Here is a 27,501-nt window from a genome sequence, read left to right on the forward strand (position 1 = left end):
AGGCCCTGTGGTTGATAGCTTATCTGGCATGTTCAGTGAGCAGTAGTAAAAGCAGTGACTGAGAGAAATGAGCCAGGAGAGTAGGAGAAGAGGCCAGAAACCAAGCAGGGATGGAGTGGGTAGTGAATGGTGCATGACCATTTGGGGCCATACAGGTTATTGTAAGGAACTTGGAGGGTTTTGTTTTGAGAGATGGGAAGCAACCATAACTGATACTGGGAAGAGGAAGAGTGATGTCTTCTAACCTGTCCTTTAGTACAACATCGTTCTGGCTGCCGTATTCATGCTGAATAGCCTGAATTCGGTCAAGGATGAGAGCCAGGCCATTTAAGAGGTTCTCGGCAATAATCTGGGCCATATGGACCAAAGAAGTAACAGTGAGGGTGACAAGCAGTGTTTGTGAATGCTAGACATATTTTGAAAATAGTTCCAATAAGATTTACTGATGCACTGAATGTGTGTATGTGTTGGGGCGGGGTGGGGTGTCTGTGAAGGGGGTGCGTAAGGGGTTTGAAGTTAAGGATAACAGAGGTGTTTTGTTGTTGCTGCTGTTGTTTTACCTCTAAGCAGATAAATCCAATTGAAGCAGGTTTGGAATGGTATAAAGGTTGGGGAACTTTATACTTTTGTATAAGTTTGAGATGCTTTTTAGACATTCAAATGCTGTTGAGTAAGCAGGTGTATACGGGAATCTGGAATTCAGGGGAGCAGTTTTGGCTAGAGATAAGAATTTGAGAGAAATAGCCAATACTTAAAGCTATGATATTTGTTAAGATTCCCTAGGAAGTGAGTGTAGGAAAAAAGATTGAGAGGTGTGGGCAGTTGGACTCTTAAAAAGAATTCAAAAAGGCAAGAGAGAAATCAGGTTAAATACGATGTTTTGAACGACAAATGAAAATATTTTGAGGAGGAGTGAGTGATCACCTGTGTTAGATGCTACTGGTAGGTTAAGAGTAATAAGGACTGAGAATTGGATTTAGCATGGTGGAGGTCATTGGTGACCTGGACTAGCAGTTTCAGAGCAGTAGTCGGGGTTAGAACTTGGATCTAAGAGATAATGGGGGGAGAGAGATTAGACATAGTGAATCTTTGTTGTAAAAAGGAAGGAGAGAAATGTGGTAATAATGTTTTCCCTGGCTTCTTGTTGTTAGCTGACCACGTGATCCTTCCCCTTTTCTGTTGCTGCAGAGCTCACCTGGTATCGTGGGTGGTATTTCTGTTCCATCTGGGGAATGATGAGCCTGTTCAGGCTACTTTTATTGCTAGGTTGGAAGTTAGGAAATGGTAGGCTTGGGTTACCTTCTATTGAATGGGATTTTTTAGATCCCCTCTTCTAGTCCTGAAGTCCCTAATCAGTTCACTTTCCTCTTTCCACCTTTCAGAGTTTTTCTTTGGTTGCCTCTTGGTGTAATTTCCAGGGTTTATAGTGTTTTACAGGGATGAGCTAGAAGAAAAGAGTCTACATCCTCTTGCCTGGACCAGAAGTTCTTCTCTTGCTTTTAAGAACTGATAAGTTAACCAACAAATTGGTTTTTGGTTCACCTTCATTTTCTTCAAGATGTGTCCTTTTATGCCTAAACCCCAGTAGCTGTGAGTACTGTTTCTGGTCTTGCACATTTCTTGCATAAGAACTATCCAAGAGTCTTCTTTTCATGCGTGTCCCTGGGACTCACTTCAACTTTCAGATACTTCTTATACACGCTAAAGTTGGAACATCACTGCTGGAGTTGAGCATTGGGAAGAACATTGGTTCTTCCACCTTCCAATTAGCTGGCTCAGTGATTATAGCTAGCTAAATGACAGGGCCAGGATTTGGAATTTCGTGTTTACTAACGCCATATACAATACTCTAACAAGCTGTATTTTGTTTTTAAAGTGAGTAGAAAGTATTTCTCTATAGAAATCTTATTATTATATAGCTAATCTATGGGGCTGAATCCATAGATTCCTTTGATTGTTCTAGAGATAGCCAGAAACATGTTCTCCCCCATAGAATAAGAAGTGCTGGTGTCCTTCCTCCTCCGTCCTCCTTTTTGTCAATACGTTGTGCTTTTCTGCTCCTCCACTGTACTTAAAGGTCCAGGGCTGGGAAGTTAGGAAATACTGAAGATAGGAGATAGTTTTTCTTTCAGGTTTAGTTGCTATGTTGTGATGATTATGAAAGTTTCTAAGCCCCCTGCTGCTTACAATAAGTACTTTAAGTTGTAAGATATGCTCCTTGTCAGTCTCTTGCTTACATGAGTGAGCTAGATCAAATAATAGGTACTCTTATACTTGAATTTACAGCTCTTGAACAAATGGGATTATTTAACAATTCAGGATTTTCAAAGGAGGAATTAGTATCTTATATAGAATTTGAATATTCTAACCTCAGTTTGATTTTTTTAAAGGTTCTAAAATGGAATCCACTCTAAAAAGATGAACTCTGTAGGCAAAAAAGTAGACAGAAAATTGATTGGTTCACTCTGGAGGAGCCACTCTGGGGTAGCATTTCTTTGAATAACTGAGAGTCTCTCAGTATTAACTTTGTCATTTTGCTTTATTCTTGAAACATAACAGAGCCCTATTCTCTGAAAAAGACACAGTAACTAGGCCAGTGTTTTGTTCTGAATCTTCATGCTCAGATTCTGTGTCTAGTCCTACAGCCAGCCAAGAAGAACTGTAAGCCACTTCCATCCTTCTTTGTCATGCTGTGTTTTTCTCCATTGGAACACATCAGTGTGTCAAAGGCATTCTGGGTCTTCAAGCTTCAGTTAGGTTGGCTTTTTTTTTTTTTTTTTAAACAGTTTGAAAATTAAGCAGTACAAGCCATTGGCTAAATCAGTCTCTCTCTCTCTCTCTTTTTTTTTAAATTTCCTGGGAGTTCCTTATTTGTAAACTACATGTATGCAGATATCATTGAAAATTGATCTATAGTTAAAACACATGGTAGGTAGTACCCATAAAGAGGCACGGATAATGTAGTTGAAGACCAGAGTCTTCATGACATGACTTTGGAAATAGAGAACACATAATTAACAAAATAAGATGATTTCTCATTTCCCCAGAGGAAGGTGGGTTTTAGGCATAAAAGATCCTCCTGGATATTTTTAGGTTGGAAACTTGAATTGGGTATGACAAACCAATTGACCTGAGTACTGCTACTCAGGGGCTATGTTGGAGAATTATCACATTTTTTGTTTGACTGTGCTTGGCAGATTACATATTATGTAAATGTTACTGTGATTAATAAAAAGTCTGACAAATGGGCATTGAAAAGAGTTTAAAGTACCTTAAATCTTTAAAGGTTGGATGTGTTTTAGGGCATATCTCAGTCTTTTTTTTTTTTTTTTTTTTTTAAGATTTTATTTATTTGTCCGAGAGAGAGCACAAACAGGGAGCAGCAGTCAGAGGGAGGAACAGGCTCCCGCTGGAACAAGGAGCCCAAAATGGGGCTCAATCCCAGGACCCTGGGATCATGACCTGAGCCAAAGGCAGGTCATGGCTGAACTGAGCCACCCAGGCTTCCCTATCTCAGTCTTAAACATGTAAAAATTAAATGTACAAGAGCACAAATAATTTATCTGTTGATCTGTACTAAACACTAAATAACAAACTAAAAATAGTTGAGAGGTGAGTTTATAAAGTTCAAAAGTGTGGACTTTGGGACAAGGATAAACATAAATGTGGGATATTCTAAAGGACAGATAGTTCTGTTTCTTCTACAAATAAATTGTAAGAAGAAAAAGAGGAAATCTGTTACAAATTTGAGATGTATTAACTAAATACAGTGTGTGGATCTTCAGTTGGAGAAACCAGTTGAGAAGGTCCATCCAGAATATTTGACCAAAAACAATATTTGAGGGGCGCCTGGGTGGCACAGCGGTTAAGCGCCTGCCTTCAGCTCAGGGCGTGATCCTGGCGTTATGGGATCGAGCCCCACATCAGGCTCCTCCGCTATGAGCCTGCTTCTTCCTCTCCCACTCCCCCTGCTTGTGTTCCCTCTCTCGCTGGCTGTCTCTATCTCTGTCAAAATAAATAAATAAAAATCTTTAAAAAAAACCAAAAAAACAATATTTGACATTAAGGAATTTGATTGTTTCTTAAATTATGAAAGTGTATAGTATAGTGTGTATGTGTATATATACATACATATTGCATAGTATGTAGTGTACTATATTTTAAGTGAATTTACCTTTTAGAGATACATATGGAAATATATACAGATGTACTGATCTGATTGAAGGGATTGGCTTCAAAATTAATCCAGGGGATCCAGGGTAGATGTTATAGATGAGATAGGATTGGCCAAGAGTTGTTAATTACTGAAGTTAGTTGATGGTTATGTGGAGTTCATTATCTGTTAGCTTGTATTTGAGATTTTTCATTTAAAAAGAGTCCAAGATAAATGCAAGAACATAGGCCAAGACCAGGACTGCATAATACTGTTTCATAAAATTAACATGGATTACAGAGTTCTGTATGATCTGGCCCTATTACCTACCTATAGCCAGTGTGAACTCCAGTGCATTCTTCCCCTTGTTTACTGTTTGAGCTCCAGCTACAGAACCTATATACGTATCATTTCTTCTTAAGACACACCACAATCCCCAGTATCTTCTATGCGTCTCCACCTCCCCTTTCCCCAGGACCTCTTATCCTGAGCAAGTTTGTCCATCCATGTCCTGATTTATTCTTTGGAGCATATTAGGTTAAATGTTTCTACCACAGAGAAGTCTTCTAGATCCCTCAATCTAGATCTTATGTCATAATTACAATCTCTTGTCTCACATTTTGCAGATTGTTCATTAACATTTATATTGCCCATTAAACTCTAAGCTTAATGAGCCACAGTTCTTGTTTGTTACTGCTGTATCCCCGGCACCTAGTATAATCCCTGGTAATAAAATAATAGGTGCCTAAATATTTATTAAATGGCACTGGCACTGGGGCGGGGGGGGGAGGGGAGAGAGGAAGAGTTCATGATGGTTAAAAGTTTGGCTTAAATAATTTGCCAAAATACACAAATCTCTTCTCAATTTCAGAGGTAATCTGGTTTAAGCAGTAGGACAAAAGGGTTAAGTATTCAGCCAACACCGCCCCCCCACCCCGTCTTTATCAGGATAAATTGAAAGTTTAGAATTGGCTCTGGTAGATTTGTTTCCTGTTACTACAAACCTCTCTAGAAAGCTGATACAACCAGTTAGAATGACAGATACAAAATGCTTCTTAACCCATTCTCATCTAAGTTTTATTTTACAGCCAAAACATGAAGGATATTTGATGGTAGACTTTCCCCCTCCGTATTTTATTTCCTCTATCTCTGTAAATTTGGGCAGAGGGTAATGTCATTGTAGTTGTTTCTGAATACAGTATCCTCTTCTAATGAACTACAGTTGAGCGTTGAACATAACCTGTTTGAACTGGGAGGGTCCATTGTACATGGATTTTTTTCAATATAGTACTGTGAATGTATTTTCTCTTACGATTTTCTTAATATTTTTTCTAGGTTTATTGGAAGGATGCAGTATGTAATAGACATAACATACAAAATATGTGTTAATTGACTGTTTTTGTTATTGGTAAGGCTTCCAGTCAACAGTAGGCAGTTAGTAATTAAGTTTTGGCATTCCAAACCCGCATGTCATTCAAGGGTCAACTGTACTTCAGTTTTGCTATTCGAGTGGAACTTCTTTAGATGAGTCTGAAGCCCAACACTCAAACTCAGAATTCTGTTGCTAACTGAAAACGTCTATTTCCTGTATTTTTCTGTCTTAGAGATTTCTTTGTTTCTCCTCTTTTCCCTTCTTTTGTATCTTTTACGATCACAGAATTGGAATACAAGTTTATGTTTACTTAACCTTTTCTAATACACAGATTGTACTTTGTAGTTAGGATTATATCATTTTATGAATGCCACATTCCCATGAGGCAGATGTTGCTGTTATTTCCAGAGGTCAGTTTTCATGTCTGTGATCACATAAAGTAAATAAAAGTGAGAACTTGGCTTGAACCTATATTCCTGCTCTTTCACCTGTTTGTTGCGTACTGCTTTTGAGCTGGGTAGTGAATACTTGTATATACATTTTTCTTAATGTGGTTCTCAACAATGTCAAGATTTTCTATACTTGTGACCCTAACTCTTACCTGGATACTGTGAATCTAGCAACTGTATGTATGCTCTGAATGTTAGGGATGATCTCAACTTTACTTACTTCTGTTGGCTTTATAAGTCATCTAAAGAACCTGGAGATTTCAGAACCTAGGTGTCTCAGACTTATTGCACACTTGGAAGTAGCACAGAACTCTGAAATAATTTGTGTGTCAGTTTTTCAACATAGTGCTGTGTAACTTGCTGTAGACAGTCATTTTACTTTTAATTTGTTCATAGAACTTTTTTTACATAAAGTGAAAGAACTGGAAATCGAAATGAAATCAAAATTGAAGAGGAATTACACCATTCAGGTCTTTTCCTGCCTATTCATTGTTGTTTAATGAGATTTTTAAAAAATTCCTAGATCACAAGGTTGTGAGGTCAAGCCCCACGTTGGGCTCCACGCTGGGACCGTCGAGCCTGCTTGAGAGTCTCTCTCCCTCGCCCCCCCCCCATATATATATATTTCTAGATCAGGGAAAAGTAGTATCCACCAGTACTGTTCTACTAGATTAACAGATTTTCCATCTTGGAACAGAACTTAGGTGATTTTATTAAAGACAGCAGTAGGTCAAGTATGACAGGGTTCAGTGCCTAGCTCTACTGTTTTAGGTAAGTCAGCTTTTGCTGTAGTTTATTTTTGAGAAAAAGGAAGTACCAGTCACTGTTGCTTGTTGCTCTGCTGTCTGTGGCAGTGCTGTAGGCATCAAAGATAGGGTTTATCTCGTAGGAAGAGTTGATACATTAGTAATATTGCAAATTCTTGTTTTTCTCTTAGCAGAAATTACATTCCTTAATGCTTTGATTTTAGTGAAATCAGTGGTAACCACCTCTGAGTTAAGGAATTCAGATCATTACCTCTCATGGTGCAATAGAAAAGTTTTTATCAATGACACCTTTGAGGATTCAATGTATAATTCCTAATTTGTAATATAATTCCTAATTTGTAATAAAAATAGGAGGAGGTTGGTTGCCACATTTAAGAGAGGTTAAATCTCCTTACATAAAAGTCCCTGTATTGATCTGTTTCTCTTCTACTAATGAAACATTTCCATTAACATTACCATTCAAGATGATTTTAGAAAATTAAAGACAAAAATCACTTGTTTTCTACATTGGCCAACATGTCAGCTGAACCCTAAATTTTCAAGTGCTTTCCCCACTATGTAGTTTCAATTTGTTTATAAATATAAGGGCTTTTTTAGAGGAGATGATTTTTTGTTCAAGTGAGTAACATAAATATTTTATATTCTTGCATCCTCTAAAATACCCTGAGTTCTGGAAATGTGGTAATACTCTAACCCTCTAAAAAGAACCGTTAAAGTATAAATTCACATAGCTAAAAAAGAAATCTATTTCTACAGCATGTACTATTTTATACAAATAAATGCTGGTACATAGCTGGCAACATTAAAATGTATTATTCATGCGGTATTACCAAAGGAAACATTGGTACTGTATCTTCCTGCATTTAGGTAACCAAAAATCAATCCGTAATGTAAAATTTCAGTGGATTTTTATGTAGCACACGGAGAGAAAGCAAATTTACCGATAAAATGTTTATAAAAGTGAGGGGCAAGATACGAGTTAAAATGAATTCTCAGGCAGTAGCCTGGTAGGTGTAAACAACCATTTTGGTACAAACTGGAATAAAGTAGTACACAGCAGAATAATAGGTTAGAAGGCATTCTAGGGTCCTGCATAAGCAATGAAGTTAAAACAATTACTTCACTAATGTTAGTACAGAATAAGCAACAGGAAAGAATTGACTTATCTGTGTTGGAATCCATATCTTTTTCTTCATCATTCACAAGGACTACATTAGAAACCAATTCAGTATGTAATTATCACTGTGCAACCTTAGTCACGTGTTCTTTTTTGAGGTCTGTATGACTAAAATTAAATCAATACCTCTTTGATTTGTAAATTATGAGAGTAATAAATTTACACTTTGAACATTGGGGGGAATCCACTTTTCCTTCTGGTAAACCAAGTTTCTGTGGCATGTTGTATTTGTTACGCGGGAAAAAGGTGAGATGTTGAAGATCTTCTTACAGTAGTGTTTTGTGGTGTTCTGCTCTGTCACTGGAATGTGGTAACATCTTCATAGCTACCTCAGACTTGTTAACTGTATACCCTTGCCTAATAGTTCGGCTTTCTGCCCACATTGCTAGTATTTTAAACACAAGATACCCGGGCGCCTGGGTGTCTGCCTTCTGCTCAAGTCATGATCCCAAGGTGTCCTGGGATTGAGCCCCTCATCTGGTTCGCTGCTCAGCAGAAGTCTGCTTCTCCCTTTCCCTCTCCTTCTCCCTCTGCCCCCACCCCCCACTTCTGTGTGTGTGTGTGTGTGTGTGTGTGTGCACACTCTCAAATAAAATCTTTAAAAAACCACACAGATACTTTTTGGACAAGGGGTAGGGATATGGCTTCCATTTTTCATTAATTACATTATAACATTGTGGCAAACTTTCCATTGAAAATCACTTCCAATTCTAAACTGTCAAGTGACAACTGTATTTGTAGAATGAAACCTGTTCATAATTTGGTGCTGTCTTTCTTTTTTAGTCTCAGACTTTCAAACAGATTTTAAAGTGTTTTGGTTTATTTCTTTTTTCCCCTCCTTGATATCAGACAAGAAAGAAAAGAATTCTTTTGGTTAAGATGTATCTAAATTCAGAGATAACAAATAGGTTTCATCTTTCTTGCCAATTAAGAGTGCTTGGTGTCCTGGAACACTGTCAGGAGAAGGCTTATGAGTTAAGTTCAGGATCATTGGGACAGACTGCCAGGATTCTTTGTCCATCAGGGGTGACTAAGAGGAAGCACTGTAGATTTGCCAAGAAATTTTCTTTCATTTTCTTTAGTTTTCAACATTAGGGTTTTATTTAGACTAGCCACTGTCAGTTGTTAAAACAAATTTGTCTGTGAATAAACTGTCATTAAATGAACATTGTGTTAATTTTACTAATCACTTTTTGTCTTTGAATTGTTTTTACAATATTTGACTTCCCTTATACTTTGTTTTCTTGAAGACTTAGAATTTGAAAAAAAGCCACAGGCACTGTATGGTTCCTTTACACATAAGAGTGACAGGAAGTAATGAGGTTTGAGGGGAGTTTATGTAGGAAAAGTGTAGTATGTAATCTGTGTTAGGGGTAGTAGCTAAGAAGGTTTATTGGAGTAGCCCAGTGGTGATATGGTAGATGGACATTTGGTGCTGTGGTAGCTTCGGGAATGAAGTGAACTTTTATAAAACCAAGAGATTTAGGATGGGAAGGTGAACCTCGTAGAGGAATGAAAGTTGGAAATTTGATATGCAGGTTAACTAGCTTTGCATCTTATAAAAAAGGTGGGGTCATTTTTATAGTTCAGGAATGATGCAGAGTTATATTTAACCTCTTGGAGTTCTTAACTGAATTTGGGCTAGAACTAGACCTGCAGCTAACATTAAACTGGATAATTACACTTTTTTATTGAGAGAGAGAGAGAAAGAGAGGTAAGTGGTGGCAGGGGGAGGGACAGAGGGAGAGAGAAAATCTTAAGCAGGCATGGGCCAGGCCTGGGGCTCAATCTCAGAACCCTGAAATCATGACCTGAGCCGACATCAAGAGTCAGATGCTTAACCGACTAAGCCACCCAGGCACCCCAGATAATTAGTTTTTTTAAAAGTATCTTTACATCTTGTACTGATTCCATCAAGGTTAGGGAACTATAAAATGTCTTCTTTCTAAAGGAGAAATAATTGGATAATACTTTATCACAGCTGTTGGCTCGAATGGCTTTTTTTTGGACCATATTAAAGTAAAATATCATTGCTAACCTTGGTATTAATTATAATGGTATAACTCATTTATAACTCTACTGTGGTTAAATGTGTTCTCTCATTGACCTTATGGTTTTGTGGTTTTTGTTTTTTTTTAAATATTTATTTATTTTAGAGAGAGCGTGCAGGAGGAAGGGCAGACGGAGAGGGAGAGAGTCTTAAGCAGATGCAGATGTTGAGCAGGGAGCCTGATGAGAGGCTCGATCTCACAATCCTGAGATCAGGGCCTGAGCTGAAACCGAGTCGAATGCTTAACCGACTGCGCCACCCAGGTGCCCCGACATTATATTGTTGTTGTTGTTTTTATCTCATCAGTAGACTATGTTAAAGTTCACCTATAGCCATTTAAAATTTTCAGTAGTGAGTATGTATATCCTGATTGGAGGTGGGGCTACAGTCAAGTGTGATTGCTGCTTTCTTGGAAAAGAATTTTATGGAAGATTATGAAATATTTTGATTACAGAATATACCAGGTGCCATATATCCCCTCTAATGTTTAAGGAATGTTAAAATGTTGTCATATTTGTATCAGACTTTTTGTTTTTATTTTTATTGTAATTTTTAAGGTTTTTTTGGTGTGTGTTTTTTTTTTAAGTAGTCTCTACACCCAGCATGGGGCTCGAACTCACCACCCCCACCAAGATCAGGAGTCACATGCTCCACCAACTGAGCTATCCAGGCACCCCAGACTTTTTGTTTTTAAAGAGGAATCACACATTACATTATAAGTAGAGCTAAAATCCAGCTTCTTCATTCCCCTTCCCAGAGGTGTTGAGGACCCTGATCCTAACTTTGTTGAGTATCAGCTCTATGCATGTTTTTATACATTTACTATTTATGTATTGGTAACAGTCCTTATTGTATGTTTATTCTTTTTTAGTTTTCTTACAGTTTTTCCATTCCGTATTGTTGAGATTCAGTCATGTTGATACATACAATAATAATTATTAATAAGTAGTATTCCATTAAACTCTTTTACTACTTGTGTGTATCTCAAACAACTTACTTCTTAGTTTATTTCCCTACTTCAGCAAACTAGATGGTAACTTTTAGCTATTACATACTCTACTGCAGTAAATCTGTTTCTTCATGCAGATATGCAGATGTTGTTCTCAGAAATAGAATTTCATGATGGTTGGGAATTCACATTTTTCTGTCTAGCCAAGTATCTCCAAATTACCCTTCAAAAGCAGGCGTGCCAGGTTTTATTGCCGGCAGTGTATGAATTGCTGTTTCCCACATCTTACCAAAACTTGGTTTTTTCAGTCTGGGTTTGAAATAGCTTCCTAGTATTTGAACTGATACTAATATTTTAACCAAAATCAAACAAGGTATGGCGTATTTTTATGTATGCTTTGTCCACTTGGATTTCTCTTACATGAATTTTCTATTTATCGTTTAGTGGATTGTTCATTTTTTAACCTCTTTGTTGGAGTTCTGTTCTGTATTCTGATATTTAATCTTCAGTTATATGTGTTACAGTTATCTTCTACCAAACAGCGGCTTGCCTTTAACTTTATTAAATCTTTTGTTGTGTGTTGAAACTTAGCTAAAATGTTTTTCGTGTCTTATTTAAGGAATCCTTCTGTAGATACTTTTCTTTGTTTGGCTTTTCAGATTTAGGAATTCTAAAATTACGGAATTATATGATGAAGAAGAGAACTAATTTTACTTTTTTCTATGTAAAGAACTGGCCATTTCAGTACTATTTATTGATTAGTTCAGTCTTTCCCCACAGATAATGGATGTCATCCCTTTTATATATCCAGTTCTAAGTTTGGGGGCCTTGTGTTTTGTCTCACTGGCCTTTCTGTCTTTCTAGATTGCTTTAATTGTCAGGGTTTTACATTAAGTCTGTAGCACCATCATATTTCTTTAGAATTTCTGTACTGTTGGCCTTCGTTTCCTTGTGAATTTTTAGATCTTTTCATCTGCTTCCATTAAAAACCCTGTAGGGAATTTGAGTTAGAATTTATTTGAATTTATACACATGTGAAAATTGCCATTTTAAAAAAAATTGTATCTCATTTATATAGGTCTTTATGTTTTCAGGTTTTATTATTTTTCTCAAAATCTTGTATGTATAATGTTAGCATTAGTTGGTATTGTGAATGGTGCTTTTTATAAAAATGAATATTTTCTACTTGTTGACACATACCAACACTTTTTGAGTTTTTGTATGCCAGTCTTGACAGTTTTGCTTAATTCTCTGCTTTAATAATTTGTGGTGTCTTTTGGATTTTCTGTGTAGATAATCTTTATTGTTTATATATGTCTTATGTTAAAGTAGAAAATAGTTCTCTCTCTCCTGAGAAATTTTTGTCCACTGAGAATATTTCTGTGTCTCCTCTGAAATTGCCGCAGGCTCAGGATACTGGAGCGCAGTTTCAACTAGTTAATTTGGGAAGTATCTATATGTGAAATTTTGTCCATGTGTGTCCTGTGATTGACAGACATACATATATACATACATAAAGTCTTGGGTTTTTCTTGTCACTAGAGTAGGCGACATAAGGGCCGTTAGGTGTTAAAATCCTCCCATTCCCATTGGGTATAAATGTTGCTGCTACTCTTAAATTTCACTGAGTTTATTTCCTTTTAGGAGACGCAGGTCAGAATGGAGATGGGCGGCAGACCGAGCAGCGATTGTCAGCCGCTGGAACTGGCTTCAGGCTCATGTTTCTGACTTGGAATATCGAATTCGGCAGCAAACAGACATTTACAAACAGATACGTGCTAATAAGGTAAGAGATACATGTCTGGTCTTTTTCAGCCCACCTAAAAATTAACCATTATCCTTTTTTCCCCATCCCTCAATAACTCTTAACTGTGTCAGAGAGAAGGGTTTAATATGATCTGATATAGTGGTTTAATTTGTTTAAAGGCCTGGTGTTGTTTAGAATAGTGCACACAACACTGTTTGAGTATAATGGTAAATTGAACATGTGTTTAGAACAAAACAGTTCCTGTATTTGGGCTAATAGGAAAAATAAGAAAGAGACTGTATAACGTAAGCCATTGATGTAACTCAGTATTTGTATATTTATGGAAAAGCAGTGATGACCGAGGATATCATCTTGCTTTTTTACTTAGATGCATTTCTGTTTTACCACTAAGGTTCCCTTGCTTTCTTAAGGAAAAATAAGATTTTTCCTGAAAGACTGTTCCAGTGAAATTAGACATTGGTGTTTGGGATTTTGGTTTTTCTGTGTCCTCTGATCTGCAGAGTCCTGATTCTTACCATAGAACTTCTATCTTTGATAGTGACACTGGATAGTGACTATTACTAATACTTAAAATTTTTATTTTTAAAAATCAACTTAGAAAAGAGTCCCTGGGGCGCCTGGGTGGCACAGCGGTTAAGCGTCTGCCTTCGGCTCAGGGTGTGATCCCGGCGTTCTGGGATCGAGCCCCACATCAGGCTCCTCCGCTAGGAGCCTGCTTCTTCCTCTCCCACTCCCCCTGCTTGTGTTCCCTCTCTCGCTGGCTGTCTCTATCTCTGTCAAAATAAATAAATAAAATCTTTAAAAAAGAAAAGAAAACAGTCCCTTACTCAGTGTGGGTTTGACTGAGGGATAAATGTGCATGGAAAAGACATCCATTTAGCAAATAGGTGAGTGCCTACCATGTACCAGGCACTGTTCTCTTTAGAGGGGTCAGTGGTAAATAAAAATCCTACTTTTGTGAAGCTTACATTCAAGATTTTTTTTCTATTAGCTAGCTGAAGAGTCTACTGCTCTTAAAAATAAGTGTTGCAACACTTTTTTTGTCCTGCCTTAGTGCTGGTCAAAGCCTTCAGAAAATTGCTATACTGTGTGGACTGTATACATTAAATTAATTAGTAGGCCAGAAGTTAAAGGATGACCAACTGACAAGATAAAATGACAAGAGTTTGAAGTTCTGCAGCCTCCCATATATGTCATCTAAGCTTTTATTCCAGAAATTCACTGGAGTGCTCTTCTTGTTTTTTTGGGGAAATATTTTTATTGGCTACATTCTATTACCTTTCTTGGCGACTATTTTAATTACCCCTTTATTAAAATTATAAAGCATATCATAATAAACATCTTTAGCTAAGTCGTATCATGAATACTTTTATGTTCTTGATGCATACTTCGGAGAAGTATTTTGGCAACAGCTTCGGTTTACAGTCTCACTAGCTGTGTGTGAGATTTTTTCCCCCTAAGATTTTATTTTTTAAGTAACCTGTACACCCAGTGTGGGGTTCAAACTCACAACCCAGAGATCAAGAGTCACATGCTCCACTGACTGAGCCAGCCAGGCACCCAGAGAAGATATTCTTACTTCACTTTTGGTTCCTGTTTTATTCTTTAGCTCATAACTCAGCAGTAATGACAGCAGTTTTGGGAAACTTTGAAAAGTCTTACGTATTTCTAAATATCTGGAAAGTGGTTATTCTGGAGTTTTATGCATAATTATTGACTCTTCAAGAATTTTATTATTCAGAACGTAATATATTAAATGCCAGGCTTGGGGTTGATAATCTTTTGTTCTAGTCCTGTCTTTGCTACCATATAGCTGTATAAGCTTGGGAAGAAAAGTCACTGAACCTTTCTGAGCCTCCGTTTTCATGGTCTGTAAAATAAGGCATTCAAGATAATATATTTTCTTGGTCTGCAGTCTGAATAATGTCTGTTACAAAATTGTGATAGGAAGAATAAAAGTTGAATGATAATCCTAATAAGTAATATGTTGAAAATCGACAACTTTATTAAATATTTATATTTCTACAGTGTCTGTTTAAAACAAATGTTTTAGTTTCTTGGGGCTGCCATAACAGCACAAATTGAGCGGTAAGCTTAAAACAACAGGAATTTATTTTCTCATAGTTCCGGAGGCTAGAATTCTACAATCAAGGTATAGGGAAGGCCACACTCCCTTTGAAGATTCTAGGGAAGAATCTTTCCTTCCTTCTTCTAAGCTTCTGGTGGTTGCTGGTAGTCCTTGGTGTTTCTCCGTTTAAAGCAGCATCACTCCAATTAAATGCCAGGCTTGGGGTTGTCTGTCCTCATTTGGCCATCTTGTTAAACTCTGTGTGTCTGTGCCCACATTTCCCTCCTAAAAGAACACCAGTCATATTGGGATTTAGGGCCCACAGTAGGGCTCATTTTAACCCAGTTACATCTGCAAAGACCCTGATTTCAAATAAGGATAACATTTATAGGTTTTAGGTTGCATAAATTTTGGAGGGATACTGTTCAAGCCTGTATAACATATAAGCAATAAAATTTACCCCGAAGATAAATTAACATGCGTCTGGTCTCATATCACTATAATAATAGAAGTCTTTGAACATTCACTATGTGCCAGGCACTGTGCTAAGCGTTTTACTATTTACACATGTAAAGGTAAACCTGTGGAGGGTAAGAGAAGTAAGCAGTTTGTTCATGGTCAAGTAAACATGTGAGCACAGAGCTGAGGTACAAGCATTTGACTGTTGCTCAAGTTAGTTGCTTCTAAGAGCTTGCATACTGTTTGAATCATTAAAATGGGAGGTTTTTAACTGCCTGTGTTTTGGTAAAGTGGATTGATGTTTCCATTTCCCATCCTGCTCCAAGATCTGTTAGGATTACCTGGGTAGTACAGGCCTTTTCATGAGATGAATCTAGGTTTGGTAGTCAACTGTAGAGTTATAATTTGTCTTAGGTGGGGGAATTAGAGGGTGAAGCTTTTTCTTTTTAAGGATTTCCTCTTTAACATGTTAACCTTAATTTTCTTAAAGTGACATATTTAAAAAGAAGAAAGAAAGAAAGAAAAGAAAAGAAAATGAATTTGAGAACTACCACTAGTTGATTACCAGTTTCTTTTCTGTCACAAATAAAGTATTAACTTCTAGGTTGAGAGAATCTTGAGAGTTTCTTTTGGGAGTAGTGATTCCTATTGCTTTCTGGAGAAAGGATACAGTGTTTAAGAACTCCTCTGTGCACTGCTCCTTACTATTTTAATTTTCATATTCAGTGAGCTTTTTTTTTTTTAAAGATGCTCCCTTGCCTTATAGAATGAGAAAGGAAAACTATGTACCTGGAGTGTGTACACAGACAGGTATGTTTATGTATATTTAATCACAGAGCAAATCTTACTCCTTACAAGTTTGTAAGAGGCAGAGCTAAATTTGAACTCAGAGCCATTTATCTAATTCCAAAGCATTTTTTTTTATCTAACACTGCTGTTCTGTCATCTTCCTTATATGTCTCGAGCATATTTATTGAAATTTCATACCTGTTAAATAAAACTGAGGGGGAAAGCACAGGGACCAGGTGGGTTCTGTTGCTAAAGGAGACTTCTTAACACAGCCTTCAACATTCTAATGTCTAATACAAAACATAACCGTTTTTCTTTTATCTCTTCTGAGTGATCTGTGAGATTACACAGCAGTTGCTAACTAAGGATGGACATGTTATTGGGAGTGAGAGGCAGAAGAGCATTGAAGTTTCTGGATAGAAAAGGAGCTGAATGGAATAATAGAAGCATAGAAATACACCTTTGTTTTTAAGAATGATATAAAGCAGTTGACATTCCCATCTTACAGGGTTATATAAGGCATTGTGGATAGCTATGTCTTGTCTCGGTAACCCGGGATGGTTCCTGTGGAACTGATCTTCAGTGAAATCACTGATTTATCTTAAGATGGGTAAGGAAGATTGACGTACTCAGAATGAAAAGGGGAGGGAGTATGTGAATTGCATCTTAATTCTGTATTATAAATTAAGAGGTGATGTTTTTTAATCTTGTACTCCATATATTATACGAAATTGGTGAAATAGAAACAATTAAGTCTAAAACTTTTTTCTATTTTTTCCTTTTTGCTGTCTTTCTTTTGCCCTGTTTTGTAATCAGGCTTCCTTCTACCAATTCTTCCTTTTTCAATTTTGGTTCATATTATTTTTTTCTTCCTTTTTTTTGACTTCTATAGGACAGCTTTGTGTTTCCACAGAGGAATAATTTATAAGGATATATTATGACTGCATGCAACTATGACCCATCTCAATTCCTTGGATCCTTGTGTAGGAGTTTTCTAGACCTGGGGGACTACGCATGATCCTGGTTTTGACTTGAGCAGTGGTGAAGGATGGGGAGACTCTCCCAGTCTTTGTATCTTGGCCTCTGCTGGTTTGCTGTCTTAAGTATTTCTAAATATAGAAATAGAGTGCAGTAATAGCCCCGAGATGCCCACTCCCACTTAATCCTCACACTGTCCTTTCTTCTTTAGCATTTTACACCTTCAAATGTACTACATAAAATTTGTTTATTCATCTTGTTTATTATCTGTCTTCCCCAATATTGGAATGTAAGCACTTTCAGGAATGGGTTTGGATGGGGATACAGGGGGGTGGAAGACTATGTCTCTCCTGTATGATGGCTTGAGTTGAATGAATGAAAGAACAAGAGTAGTTTGACTCAGTCTTTAGGCCTAGGTCTGCAGTTGATTGGCCTGTTGACATGACCTTCAGCCTCCATCCTCTCTGGGTCTATAAAATGATGGGGAATAAATGGTCCCTACCAGGTCTTATAAATCTCAGGAGAGTGTCCTTGTTGTCTTTCAGAGAGGTGTTTATTTTAAGAAATTATTCAGTGGTTTAAGGAAAAAGTTCTCTCTCTCTGGAAAATAATGGCTATTATATCCTGAGTTACCTTCTCACCTAAAAAAAAAATGAGGGAGTAACTTTATACCTGGTAATTGGATTATTTAGGCTTCTGGCTATAATTAATATAAACTTAATATTCCTGTTCAGGGAAAATAAGTTTTAACCTAAAACTCAAGAAACAATTGTTACACATTTCCTTTCTTGATGTATGATTCTGCTAGGGAATATGGGGGATTGAAATATATTTGTATTTTGTCTAACTCTTTAAGGGGCTTAACATTAGTTAATAAAATAAACAAATTGAGGCAATAGTAAATAAATTGGCCCAAGGTTTTGCTCTGGAAATGAGAATCAGATACACAGAATGTAGGATGTAATTCCAGTGCTTTAGGAACTCTGGTAATGTAGATAAAACAAGTAGGGTTCAGTTAACCAAGGGAGGAGATGGGACTTGGATTTGACAAGCTCTTTGAAAGGATGAATGACATTTTGGATAAATGTATTTTTAAAGGGTAGAATCAGGGGGCGCCTGGGTGGCGCAGTCATTAAGCGTCTGCCTTTGGCTCAGGGCATGATCCCGGCGTTATGGGATCGAGCCCCACATCAGGCTCCTCCGCTAGGAGCCTGCTTCTTCCTCTCCCACTCCCCCTGCTTGTGTTCCCTCTCTCGCTGGCTGTCTCTCTCTGTCAAATGAATAAATAAAATCTTAAAAAAAAATGGTAGAATCAATATAAACAAAGGACATAAGAGCAGGTAGTATTGTAACCTTTAATTGCCTTTATTTACCTAGTTACTATATTGTAATAACCCCCCTCTCAGTGGCAGCAACCTCATATACATGCAGATATTTTCTAGGAGATAATGGGACCGGTGTAACTAACTAGGGCTCTTAAGCAGGAAAGATGTTGAATGCACTATTTTAAGAGAATAGTGTGCAGGATAACTGGTTTTTGTGAATAGTTTTTACTTTGACATGGTTAAGTTTATGAAGTCTGTTTTATGGTGTGATTGAGAGAAGAAAATATTTTGCAGCAGTTCTTTTAGCCAGAGAAATTTCAGTTAGAAAGCTAGGGCAAATGTTTCTTAATGGTCTTTCTTCCCTTTCTGAGGAGTTTCCACTTCATTTTCTACATAGGCTAGTCATAGTCTTACTCTGGGATATGTAAGTGTTGTTTCTCTTTTTTGGAGGTGTTGGGGGGGGTTGTTGTAAATGTGTTTTTTTCTTCATTTTTTGGGGGGGAACAGGTAGATTTCCATTGCTCGTTCTTAATACCATCCCTCCCCCTTCTCCATTTCATCTCTTTGCATCCCCTATTTCATAGAGATTTTTGAGTTAGAAAGGACCCCAGGAATGGATCATGTGGTTCACTGGCTTACAAGAGTCTGTATCAGAATGGCTAGGGAGCTCAAGTTGATACGGTCAAAATCTTTAGGTCCTGAAATCTGTATTTTATTTTATTTTTTAAAGATTTTATTTATTTATTCGACAGAGACAGCCAGCGAGAGAGGGAACACAGCAGGGGGAGCGGGAGAGGAAGAAGCAGGCTCACAGTGGAGGAGCCTGACGTGGGGCTCGATCCCAGAATGCCGGGATCACGCCCTGAGCCGAAGGCAGACGCTTAACTGCTGTGCCACCCAGGCGCCCCTGAAATCTGTATTTTAGGATGTTCACTGCGGGATTCGATGCTGAGTCAAGACTGATCAAGTCTAGGGGCGCCTGGGTGGCACAGTGGTTAAGCGTCTGCCTTCGGCTCAGGGCGTGACGGGATCGAGCCCCTCGTCAGGCTCTTCAGCTATGAGCCTGCTTCTTGCTCTCCCACTCCCCCTGCTTGTGTTCCCCCTCTCGCTGGCTGTCTCTGTCTCTGTCAAATAAATAAATAAAATCTTTAAAAAAAAAAAAAAAAGACTGATCAAGTCTAATATGTTTAAATTTAGAGGTTGCCTTAGGACTTACCAGTGGAGCTTTTTAAAAAAATGTAGAATACCCAGCCCTAACCCCAGGGACTCAGAGTAGATTTGATGTTGAAGCTGGGCAGGTATAGCTTGGTAAGCTTCCCCAGGTGATTCTAATACAAAATTACCATTAAGAGAGTCCTATCAGGCAGATCTCCTTATTTTCTAGATCAGAAAAGGAGAATCAAAGACACACAGAAAGCCCTGGTTACTTTCATCCCAGTCTTTCTGTTACACAGTGTCAGAACTAGGTTTTGGTTACCTCTGAGTTCATGGTGAGATTCGTGTGTGTGGCATTTTGTTTGTTCTACACTGTAAGACGCTGTAAGCTCACTTCTGTCTTTACCAGGCTGGGTCCTTGCTGACTGGATAGGATTTGTGGAATCGTTTTTTAAGTTTCTTTTTGCATTTTTTTATTTCCTGGGATGAATGTGAGATCTGACTTTGAAATTGTGAAGCAGGAACCTAATCTGGAGTGTTATTTCTGCTTATGAGAAACAGGTGCCTTTGGAACAGTTTTGTTTAAGTTCTTGGTTTGTGATATATTGTAGGAACTAGACTTTTCCACCTTTGTTCCATGTAGTAGTTTTGGTTGCTCAAATGCAGTTGGCTTGTCATGTATATTTGTAGCACTTAAGGTGATCTTTAAGCCACATCTGTGATCAAGTTACCTAGAAAAACTGCATTGCTGCTGTTATTACGGTATAGTTTCGGTAATAATACAGTTTAAAGTACCATACTCCGCTAAAGAGTCCAGATTAAAAGATGCTAAAGGTAACAAGCTTATGTAGGTCACAGCATTCAAGTGGGAAAAGGGGGAAGCTTGGGTCTGATTTAGGCATTACTCTTTGCTGCTGCTAGGCTTTGTGTTGAAATAACTCTTGGGAAAGCAAAGATGTATTTTTGTTTCAGAACCATAGGAAAAGGGAAAAGGGCTTTGGTAAACCAGTCGCCTACCCCTAACTCTTGTGCTGTTAACTCTTAAATTAAATTTGTGACTTATGATACGACTCACTTATGCTGCTTTTCTCTCTGTCTTGCAGGGGCTGATAGTTCTTGGAGAGGCACCTCCCCCGGAGCATACAACAACAGACTTATTTCTTCCACTTAGTTCTGAAGTGAAGACAGATCATGGGAATGATAAACTGGTAAGTATAAAAGGCAGAAAAGGGGGAATAAATGAGAATTCGGGGGTTGCATCAGTACACAGTTTATTCTGTATAACAAGGATCCTGGCTTTGGCTGAAGGAAGGGGACTATATCCCCTTTTATCACTTTTGGCATTTCAAGGCCTGAATTCCTGAATAGAGTGGCACAGGGCTCCTCCTGCAGCTGTGTAGTTGACCTTGATTTTAAAAGCAGCTCCTAACTCAACACAGCCAGAGCAAGTGTGGCATTGTGGAGTATTACTGAGAATCAGGAGACCGTGGGGCTTGGATATTTTGACAAGAAAGACAGCCTTCCTGGGCCACTACAAAATGAAAAGGTTGGACTAGAGGTTTCACTCACAGAGATGTTGAAAGAGCTCTCTCTCAGTTACCCCGTTTAATTCTGTAATGAGGGTAAAGCTGTCATTTTCTATGATCTTCCATATCCTTAGAGCCTAGCCCACATCTTCCTCTTCCATGATTCCTTTTCTTTCTCTGTTTCTCTCAAAACCCAAATTTCTTTAACTTCTGAATCCCAAGAGCACTTTTTTGTTTCACTCCCCCCCCCAGCAGCTCATTAGCTTTTATGAATATTAACATTTCTTGATTTAAGTAATTTGTTAGAAATTCCAGGGGAGGCTAGAGTGCTGGATCTTTAAATCCTGCATTAAACCAGCTACTCTCATTGCATTGGCAAATCAACAAAGCTTGTTATCCTTTATTATTATCATTTTAAGCAGGAATTCACGTGATATGCTGGAAACTAACTTTTCTAATGAGAGAACTTAAAGCCAGGGATAAATGTGAGGACATTAAGAAATTAATGTGTTTTTTTTTTTTTTAAGATTTTATCTATTTATTGACAGAGCACAAGTAGGCAGAGCAGCAGGCAGAGGGAGAGGGAGAAGCAGTCTCCCCACTGAGCAGGAAACCCAATGCAGGACTCGATCCCAGGCCTCTGGGATCATGACCTGAGCCGAAGGCGGACACTTAACCGACTGAGCCACCCAGGTGTCCCAAGATTAATGGTTCTTAACTGGAAAAGGGTTTAAAATAAATTAAAGAGTAGAATGCCAGATTTTTGCTAGTATTAAGTCCATAGTGTAAGTTCATTATATGCTATCTATAGAATTATTTTTTACAAATGATTTGTGAACTGTTTTAGTGATCGCTCTAGCCAAGAAAAAAAGTTGTAAGTCTGAGAGAAAACACGGGTAAGGTCAGCTGGTGCTTGGTGGTATGAGGTACAGGAAATGTGAGATTTGAGGCAAACATGATTGGGAGTGAATTTTGTAAAGATATTTATATATTTGTATATTTAGGATTTCCAAAGATTTTTGGACAATCTCTTGTAGTCAAGTTTTTCTCACCTCAGTGTTTATGAAGGATAGGACATGACAGTGTCTCATTGTGTTTCTGATTCTCATTGTTGTATTTACACATGTTCACATATGTGCATGTGTGTGCACCCCTTAGAGATTTGTCCCTTTTCCTTCCCACCATTTACTTGCATGAGTATGCTTAGTATTAGATCATATGGTTCTTGAAAGTCAAGATCATTTTCCTCATGCTTAATATGTCAGCTGCCAAGCAGAGTTTTTCACTGTAGGTTTGTAATACATTGTAGGGACTGGACTGTTCACCTTTGTTTCATGTAGTAGTTTTGGTTGCTCAAATACAGTTGGCTTACTTAGAGTTATATTTGTAGCACTTAAGGTAATCCTTAAGCTACATCTTTAATTTCCCTCTTTGTTACCCAGATTCTTTTCTGAAAAGTGATATATACCTTGTCTTCAATTTTGTTTTAAAAAATCTTAAGTCACACTTGACACAGGGGCAGCTGTAAATTTTCATACTCACATTTAACCACCCTATTTTTCGTTTCTATTTTGCTTATTAATTTTTTTCCATAATGGAAGTATTTATTGCCCCCCCCTTTTTTATTCCTCCCTTTCAAAAAACATTTTTGAAGACTTGTGGTTTAAGAATAATTATGTCAGAGGTGTTTCTTTTGTGCTATGTTGTTCATTTTTGTATTTTTGTTTCTGAAACTCAATAAAGGCCGAAGAGGATTTTTTTTTTTTTTAACTATTAAGATACAGTTTCAAGAAGTTAAACACAATTTTCAAGGAAATAACATGACTTACTGATTAAGGTGAGAATGATGAGTGCTGGAATGAGGTTGCTCAGTAGCCTCCAAAACTTAAAATATCCTATGAGAATAATAAAGCCATTACCTTTGCAGTTATGTTTTCAACTAGACACAGATCAGTTTTAAGTCCTCAGTGTTCTAAAAATAAACATCCAACTTGAGGCATCTGAGCCCTAATCAGGTATAAATAGTAAGTAAAACAAAGTTAAGTAATTTATTGAGAGTTATATGACCCTAGGAGGGCTTGTTTAGATGATGTTCAAGTGTTACACTGAAAGGACACATAATCATCTTTTTGCCTTATTTACAAACTGAATGAGTGTTTCTTGACTGAACCAATATATATCTGCTATGGTTATGAGCACAGTAGAGATATTGCGGAAACTGAATTATTTTGGAGACTGAATGCATGGGTGAGCCTTTTTAGAGCCATCGAGACAAGCAGGAAATGTTCCCTGAGACAGAGTGGGTTTTTATGCCACAGAGTAGTTCGGGAGAAGAAGGGAGAAACTCCTAATAAAATGCCCCTTTAAAAAACAAACAAGCTTCGGTCTGACTTACAACTCAAAGGCAGTTTGAAAGGGTAGAATACATGGAGGAGAGAAACTAAGGGCTTTGCAGGTGCTGATAAAGTCAACTGCTGCACGAATAAATTCTGATATGAAATTAAAAAACCTTCTGAACAAAAAGGGTGTGTTCCTCGAAAGAGGAAGTGTATAAAGCTGTTGAGAACTGTTCTCCCATGTTCTAAAACATGTCCTTTCCTTCTTTCTCCTCCCACTTCCCTCTCCTGAATAAATAGTAGTCTCCTTTTCCCCAATTACGAATAAATGAGTGAAAAGAGCTAACTTGGAACCTATATGCCTATTAGTAGGTAGGAAGAATGCATTTTAAAATTACCAGAGAAAGTCAAAATTTCAGACAGAAAACACTCTCAGAGATGAGGGCCTCCTCAGTCCATTTGGTACAGGGTTTTTAGAACTCTAGACTAGAGAGTCCCAATCTCATCGGCTTCCATATTGTCAGAGGTTGGAGGTCACCCTTGCCAAGTAGCTAGAAATTGAGGGAAGGAATAATGGCAAAGAGGGAGTCATGAGGGTGGAGGGCTTAGTCCCGAAATCTATGTAAATCCCTCTGCGATCTTTCAGCTAATCGAACCCCTGAACTTCACATGTTCAGTGAGTTTTGATAGAGCCTAGTAGAAAGCAACATGTGGTAGGCTGAAAGAGCTGAGCAGAGAATGTAGTCACTGCCCCAGAATTGTGGCGTTTGAATTCTACCGTGACTTGGTAAAATACCTTGGGTCTGGGCCTTAAATTGAAACCAAGGAAGGCTCATGCTTTAGGATTTAAAGACTTTCCCAGGACTAAGGGACTCACCATAGGATTAAGGAAAAATCCAAAATAGGCTCTAATATGTTTCTGTGAAGGCATGAAACTACAAAATCAAGGTCCATGTGGTTTCTAACCAAATAGAAATTTGCCTACTAGAGCAAAAATCAACATGCTTTTAGGAAAATTAATTGAATCCAGAGTTTGTAACATATCATATACAATATATTACACAATAACAATTTATTAGACCTATCGGTAAACAGAAAAATGTCTTCCTTAGTCATGAGAAAAAAACAGTAGAAACTGATCCTGAAATGGCCTAGATTAGGATTAGGAAATAAGAATTTAAAAGCATCTAATAAAAATAATGTTTGAAGATTTAAAGAAGATAGTAAACATGGGGGAATCTCAGCAGAGAGATGAAAACTAGAAAAAGAATCATGTGGAACTTGTGGAACACAAAATGGAGAATTGAAAAGTACAGTATCAGAATAAAAAGTGTACTGGCATACTAAACAGCAGGTTGAAAACTTACAGAAGAGAAAGAATCATGGGGCACCTGGGTGGCTTATTCGGTTAAGCATCTGACTCTTGATTTTGACTCAGGTCATGATCTCCTCAGGGTTGCGAGACTGAGCCCCACATTGGGCTCCACGCTCAGTACACAATCTACTTGTCCCTCTCCCTCTGCCCATTCCCCTGTGCGTGTGTTCTCTCACTCCTCCATGGCCAGTATCCCCCACCAAAGTGGTACATTTGTTGCAACTGATGAGTCTACACTGACATATCACAACCACCCAAGGTCCATGGTTTACATTACAGTTCACTCTCGGTGTTCACATTCTTTGGGTTTGGATTTGTATTTGATTTTGAAGCACTTAACCCAGTGCATACAATGTATGACTTTGTAAAAGTCTGTATGAATTTCCATGACACATCACCCCTCAAGGGTCTTAGGTAAGAGTGGCTCTATTTCTGTACCCCTTTAGAATGGTTGATAATTAACTACCGAAGAATTAGAATATGTTTTTAACAGCGTTTGGTCCATGATAAACATTTGGTAAAAGCTTATTGTTCCAGACTGTGCCGTGTGTCTAGGAAACACCTATTAGCAGAACCAGGTATCTTCCCTTGAGAGCTTCATAGTCTTTCAACAGGCATGTAACAGGGGAATAAAGAGGGGAAGAATTCTCACTTCTAAGGGAGGTCAGGGAAGGTAGTGTAATAAGGAAGGATGTACTTGAGCTGAGTCCTTATGGACTTGCTGAAGATTGAGAACGAGTTCGACGGGGAGGGTACTGTATGTATGATGTGAAAGGCTTGAGAGAGCCTGGCTTTGTGGAGGAACTACAGATACTTTTCTTTGATGGAGTGTTGGATGATTGGGCCAATTCGTAATGGACTTTCCATTTATCTTAATGAGCTTATTATATACTTCATCCTGTAAGGTGACAGGCAGCTGTAGACTGATCACAAGATTTGTGTATGAAGGAAATTTGCTTTACTCAAAAATACTAGGTAAACTTTTCTTCATTTTTTTAAAACTTTCAAAAAATGACTTTAAACTTACAGAAGTTACAAAAGTAGCACATGGAGGCCCCATGCACCCTTCACGTGGCTTCCTGTAGTATGGTTAACTTGCGTAATCATTGTACACCAAACCAGGAATTAACATTGATACAGTACTATTCACATTTTATTCAAATTTCCCTTATTTTCTCTCTGATTTTTTGGGGGGATAGGGGTCCAAAAATCCCACACTGCATTTAATTGTCCTATCTCTTTAAATCTCTTCCAATATGTGATGATTCCTCCTCTTTGTTGTCTTTCATAGCTTTAATACAAAAATACTGGTCTGTTATTTTGTATAATGTTCCTCCCAATTGGAGTCTCTTAATGTTTTATCATAAATAGAGGTTATGCATTTAGCTTAGTAATACCACAGAAGTGATACTGTGCCCTTCTCAGTGCACCATACTGGGGATACATGATGTTGGTGGTGATAGCTTCTTTCACTTGGTTAAGGTGGTGCCTGCCAGCCTTCCCCACTGTAAAGTTAGTATTTTTCCCTTTTAATGAATGTCTGTCTCATGTAATATTTTGTTGCTCATTATAGTTTAATCCACAATTTTGGGGCACCTGGGTGGCTCAGTCGTTAAGCGTCTGCCTTCGGCTCAGGGCGTGATCCCAGCGTTCTGGGATCGAGCCCCACATCAGGCTCCTCCACTGGGAGCCTGCTTCTTCCTCTCCCACTCCCGCTGCTTGTGTTCCCTCTCTCGCTGGCTGTCTCTCTCTGTCAAATAAATAAATAAAATCTTTAAAAAAAAAATCCACAATTTTATCATCTACTAGTGGCTTTTGCCTGCAACAGTTTTACTGTGGTATTTACTGAATGGTGATTTTCTGTTTTCTGCATCTGTTAGTTGGAATCCTGTTAGGAAAAGCTGTCTTTTCTCTTTTATTTATGTATTTATTCAGTCATTCACTTGTTATATCAGAATGGATTCATGGATATTTTATTTTATGGATTATAATCTGTTACTGTTACTATACATTCAGTTGCTCCACTTGTTGAGGCAACTTTTTGGTATTGGGCCTCTTTATCTTGGTTCCTGTGTCTTTCCGGCATGTTCCCCTCAGTTAGTATTTACTTTTAGGCACCAAAAGATGTTCCAAGCTCATCTTGTATTTTACCTGCTGCAGCCCTGTTTCCTTTTATTGGGCAACAGAGTTCAGAAACCAAGATCTGGTACTGGTTGTGCTCATTGCTGCTTGGCAGCGTTGCTTCTAGGACTTCTCAACAGACAAAGCTGGGAAACATACGTGTGCTAAAGCATACATATACACACATACACACATACATACATATATGGATATGTATTAAAAACTGTAAGTTCATATTGATACCAGTCCAACACCACAGCCTTCCTCCTTCCTAATTGATACTCATTTTTACTACATAAAGTAGTTTCATAATTGCCAACTCATACCCCTGTGAGAAATGTATTTACTAACCAGAGGACAGTATTATGTACAATATCTTTGCCCTATAACATGCAGTCAAAATACTATTTTCTGAAGTTATACTTCAGTTAGGTTATTTTTCTCATCCTTTCAGTGTGATATGTAATTGTTTCATAATACAGTTAGGTTCTTTTCTTACTGTGATATTCCACTTTCTCTCTCCCACACACACCAGTTGATCTTTATTATTATTATTATTTTTTAAGATTTTATTTATTTGAGGGGGAGAGAGCACAAGCTGGGAGGAGGGAGAGGGAGAAGCAGACTCCCTGCTGAGCGGGGAGCCCAGTATAGGGCTCGATCCCAACTGACTGAGCCACCCAG

At 37.9% G+C, this 27,501-nt stretch overlaps 1 protein-coding gene across 4 annotated transcripts in view; it reads left to right on the forward strand.

Annotated features, from left to right (window-relative positions):
- KANSL1 (KAT8 regulatory NSL complex subunit 1) overlaps positions 1 to 27,501 on the forward strand; it is a 177,808-nt gene that overhangs the window by 111,620 nt on the left and 38,687 nt on the right. For all 4 annotated transcript variants that reach the window (XM_045814109.2, XM_087854246.1, XM_045814108.2 and 1 more), the window contains 2 exons: positions 12,562 to 12,703; positions 20,563 to 20,667. In XM_045814109.2, the coding sequence (XP_045670065.1) occupies positions 12,562 to 12,703; positions 20,563 to 20,667 (247 nt within the window). The remainder of the gene's footprint in view (positions 1 to 12,561; positions 12,704 to 20,562; positions 20,668 to 27,501) is intronic.

The sequence above is a fragment of the Ursus americanus genome, chromosome 23, assembly GCF_024610735.1.
Source record: "Ursus americanus isolate L20-20 chromosome 23, mUrsAme1.1.p, whole genome shotgun sequence".
NCBI classification, from domain to species: Eukaryota; Metazoa; Chordata; class Mammalia; order Carnivora; family Ursidae; genus Ursus; species Ursus americanus.